The sequence below is a fragment of the Cyprinodon variegatus genome, unplaced genomic scaffold (genome assembly GCF_000732505.1).
Source record: "Cyprinodon variegatus isolate N-32 unplaced genomic scaffold, C_variegatus-1.0 Scaffold713, whole genome shotgun sequence".
Classification (NCBI taxonomy): domain Eukaryota; kingdom Metazoa; phylum Chordata; class Actinopteri; order Cyprinodontiformes; family Cyprinodontidae; genus Cyprinodon; species Cyprinodon variegatus.
This window is the reverse complement of record NW_015151166.1, coordinates 154,955-158,873: the sequence shown is the minus strand read 5'-3', so window position 1 is coordinate 158,873 and position 3,919 is coordinate 154,955. Positions and strand designations below refer to the sequence as shown.

At 46.7% G+C, this 3,919-nt stretch overlaps 1 protein-coding gene across 2 annotated transcripts in view; it reads right to left on the bottom strand.

The window, feature by feature from the left end:
- The window catches only part of nr1d1 (nuclear receptor subfamily 1 group D member 1), a 12,219-nt gene that overhangs the window by 6,886 nt on the left and 1,414 nt on the right, over positions 1-3,919 (bottom strand). The window contains exons 2-4 of one of the 2 annotated variants that reach the window (XM_015394869.1): positions 773-1,060; positions 503-591; positions 244-388 (exon numbers count right to left, since the gene is read on the bottom strand). In XM_015394869.1, coding sequence (XP_015250355.1) covers positions 244-388; positions 503-591; positions 773-1,060 — 522 coding nt within the window. The remainder of the gene's footprint in view (positions 1-243; positions 389-502; positions 592-772; positions 1,061-3,919) is intronic. The other variant, XM_015394870.1, reaches the window with a different exon arrangement.

The window sequence follows — 3,919 nt, the reverse complement described above, 5'->3', positions numbered from 1 at the left end:
TGGCCAGTTGGACAGTGCCAATGGTGGCCAGTTGGACGGTCCCACTGGTGGCCAGTTGGACGGTCCCACTGGTGGCCAGTTGGACGGTCCCACTGGTAGCCAGTTGGACAGTGCCAATGGTGGCCAATTGGACGGTCCCACTGGTAGCCAGTTGCACAGTTCCAATGGTGGCCAGTTGGACGTTCCATTTGTTGGGTTCGTTAAGCCAAAGCCATGTTATTAAATTTGGCGGCCCACACTCACCGTCTCGGCTCATGCCCACAGAAAGGCACTTCTTAAAGCGACACTGTTGGCAGCGGTTCCTGTTGGTACGCATGATTGTGCAGCTCTCGCTCTTCAGACACTTCTTATACTTGATGTTCTGCTGGATGCTGCGGCGGAAGAAACCCTGCAGGGGGCAGCAGTGAGGACGACCGAGCTCAGAGTCAGAAGAGGAAAACAGCTAGAAGTGTCCAATGAGTGATGAGCACATGGTGGCCTAGTGGGAGTCCGTGGTTCTCACCTTGCATCCTTCGCAGGCGTGAACGCCGTAATGGAAGCCGGAGGCCACGTCCCCGCAGACCTTGCAGAGCAGCACCATGCCGTTTAGCTCTGAAAGTTTTTAGAACAAACCGTCAGAAACATGGCAGACATCTTTCCCCTGCTGCCATTTCTTTACATCTAGCTTCAAACAATCCCAACCAGTTTATTAGAGGAACAGTATTCCTGACAGGGAGGGAAAAAAGCCATGATGGATAAAACCTGTGCACATGAGAGCATATTTACTACTTACTGTTTAAACTGGCCACTGATTTGCTGGGCGAAGCCCTCTGAGAGCTGCTGCTGCTGCCGCTGCTGCCATCTCCACCATCGTCCCGGCCTCGAGGAGACCCTCCTGCTGAGGAGGAGGTGGAGGAGGAGCCGTCGTCTCCTGCTGATCCCGAGCTGGAGCTGCTGCTCAGGAAGGATGGTAAAGAGGAGGAGGCGAAGCAGGGGTTGGAGTTCTCGCTGTACATGGAGTCCGGACTGGCTCTGGATGGGGAGCCTCCGCAGGAACCCACATAGGAGATAACGCCCCCTGCTGGAGGAGAGAGGTCATTGAAGGCATCAGATGGAACCGATGGAACACTGGATCAACTGTCTGGTTCTCTTCAGCTGTTCCAACTCCTACTAAATACTTCATTAAGACCTTTAGGCTTTAAAATAGAGAAATAAAACATTAGACCAGCCGCAAAAGGAAACGTTATTATTAAATATGGGAGTTACTTGGAAGCTTAAGAGCACAGGGGGCGTGGCTTAAAGCAGAATTGTAACTTTTTGCCACTAGGGGCGGTAGACCTGTAACTTCTGAAGGGAATATCTACATTTTTAATTATTTAACTACTCATTATCTTGTCTTAATTCTCTAAATACATGCATGCAAGTACAATAGGCAGAAAGCTAACTTTACCTTTTACAAAATGCTGGAAGATTCTGATAACCAAAAATAAATGAAGACTTTCAGCATTTGTATAAAACATAATTTATTCAGAACAGTATTGCAGTTTTTATGAAGCTGTAGTTTGAATTATCTTCCTCGATCTCATGCCAGGTTTATTCGATTATAACCTCAATTTGTTTACTTCCTAAAATACAAAATAAAGGTGAAAAACAGACAAGTTCCAGGTTTGGCACCCCCTGAAGGCCGCTGGCAGCACTGCGCTGTAGCTAAATGGATCCGTCTGCCTCTGTTCTGGTCCTGATAGCAGACCAGATTACACTTTTTCAAAAATACATTTGAAAATTAGTCTCAAATAGAGAAATGCTTTGAACTGATGAAATGTGGTGATGAACGTGTGAAACGGCAAGCTGAAGCAAAACAAACATGGCCGCGCTAGTTTTAGCCTGAAAACTGTCCATCTCTTTTTTGGAGCAAAAAGGACGCGATTTGGGAAAGATGTTTCCACGTTCCCTACCGACTGGATTTCATTTATCAATTAACTCAGAAAGTTGGGAAACAAATCACTTCAGGTGTGACTTGGTGATTTACACAATCAGAAACTTAACTGATTTATAGCAGGTGAGTTTGGACCAGCAGGTCTAAACCTGGAGCTCCTGCTAAAGACGAGGAGACATTGAATGATGGATGGATGAACTGGTTGGCCTATATTAGTGTAACGTTAGAAACAGAGGGAGGAGCAGATGAAAGCTGAACCTCCTTCTCCTCCTCCACACAGACACCAGGTCCCCCCCCATCTGAAGGTGAAGCAGGAACCAGCTGCAGATGGAGGGATGTGTGATGCAGCAGGCGTGCCACATGTGCACGTGTCGGAGCTGCGTGTGAATCATCCTCCTCGCCCTCCCTGCATGGAGCTCAGCGTCTCTCTGCCGCTTCACTCCACTGGTTTTACTCCTTTGTGGAAGTTCTGCCTCCTGCTGGGCGTTTGGGCCGACCTGTCAGGTTGTTTAAGCTTTTCTTAAGGCCTCATTTTAGAGGCTTCATGTAGAAAAACTGCTAACTGAACAGTGCCTGTAAAAGGAGACGCTGCGGTGCTTCCACCATGACAGCAGCGTGCCTCCATTGCTAATCTGGGTCACAAAGCAGCCACCTGCTGGAAGTCAGGCGGAACAAACAGTGAGGAAATGTGACCATAAACAGACATCCTGTAGAGATGCTCTGCAGATCTAACATGAGTTCCATCAGTGAGATGACGCTCCGCTCCAGAGGAGCCGCCTCCTCCTCGTGCTCCCTCTCTGGTCACACCTCCAGGCCACGTGCCTCCTCTACACACACAGCCTCACAACGAGACCCACTGGGGGAGCCCCGCCCACCGCCACGCCTCCTGCTCCCTCCGTCCTCACGTTCCCCACATCCTCCAACCCACCCACACACCCGTCAATGTGACCGTCCCACCGGTGAAAGCCCCGCCTCCCATCATGGAGGAAACCATAGAATAAAAACACTTCAGAGAACGCTCCATCGCACTGACTCCTTTTAATGTTAGAATTATAAAAAGTGTTAAGATCAATTTGATTAATAATAATAAAACATGTTAATGGTAAAGCATTTGATATATGGAGTTTAATCTCAGTTTTACAGAACAGATAAAGTGTGTAAACATTTACACAACATTTTAAAAAGTTTGTCTTCTGTCTATATAGACATTTTTTATGTCATCGTAAACATTTAGTGTTTATTTGACTTTGTTTCTAGAAACTCCTGAGGGCGTGTTTTTCACTTCAGGTAAACACACCTGAGTGGGACATCAGAGCGGCTGCAGCTCATTGGCTCAGTGATAAACCAAACTCTCCATCCTGAGTGGATAGTAGACATACCTGACAACAGTTCACCTGCAGATAAACACCTGCTGGAGGCAAGATTCAGCACAGATAGAACCACAATTCCCAGAATGCTTCACCAGTAAACGGCCAATCAGAGAGCAGAACAGAGCAAACCTGAAGAACCTGCTGTTGGATCAGTTTAGCAGCGAACATGCAGATAGAAACGCGTCTCAGCTGAAGAATCATGGGTAATGTAGTCTGTTAGAGAAGAAAATTTACCTTTTTGATTTCATCAAAAGTTTTAACCTCAGATTTTAAATGTTTAAATGACTCTAAAACCAGATCGGGACACAATCGGTACCGGACCAGGAGAAGACTAAAGCTGAAACCAGCCCAAGCTGGACCTGATGGACTGACGGAGACACAAACACAGCAAGGTGACATGATGGACCAACCAATGCTGGAAAAAGCAAAGAAACGAAAACAGATCCTTCAAAAAAACAAAAAGTTGTGTTACAGAGATGAAAAATATAAACTGGAAAAATAAAAGAGTCAAAGATGAGAAGGAGTGATGGGATGAAGCACTTTTTAGACATGTCACTTCTTTTTCCCCTGGATTAAATCATTGAATTGCCTTCTACTCAGGTATGTAGAAAAATAGTGTCTCAGCCCCCCCCCC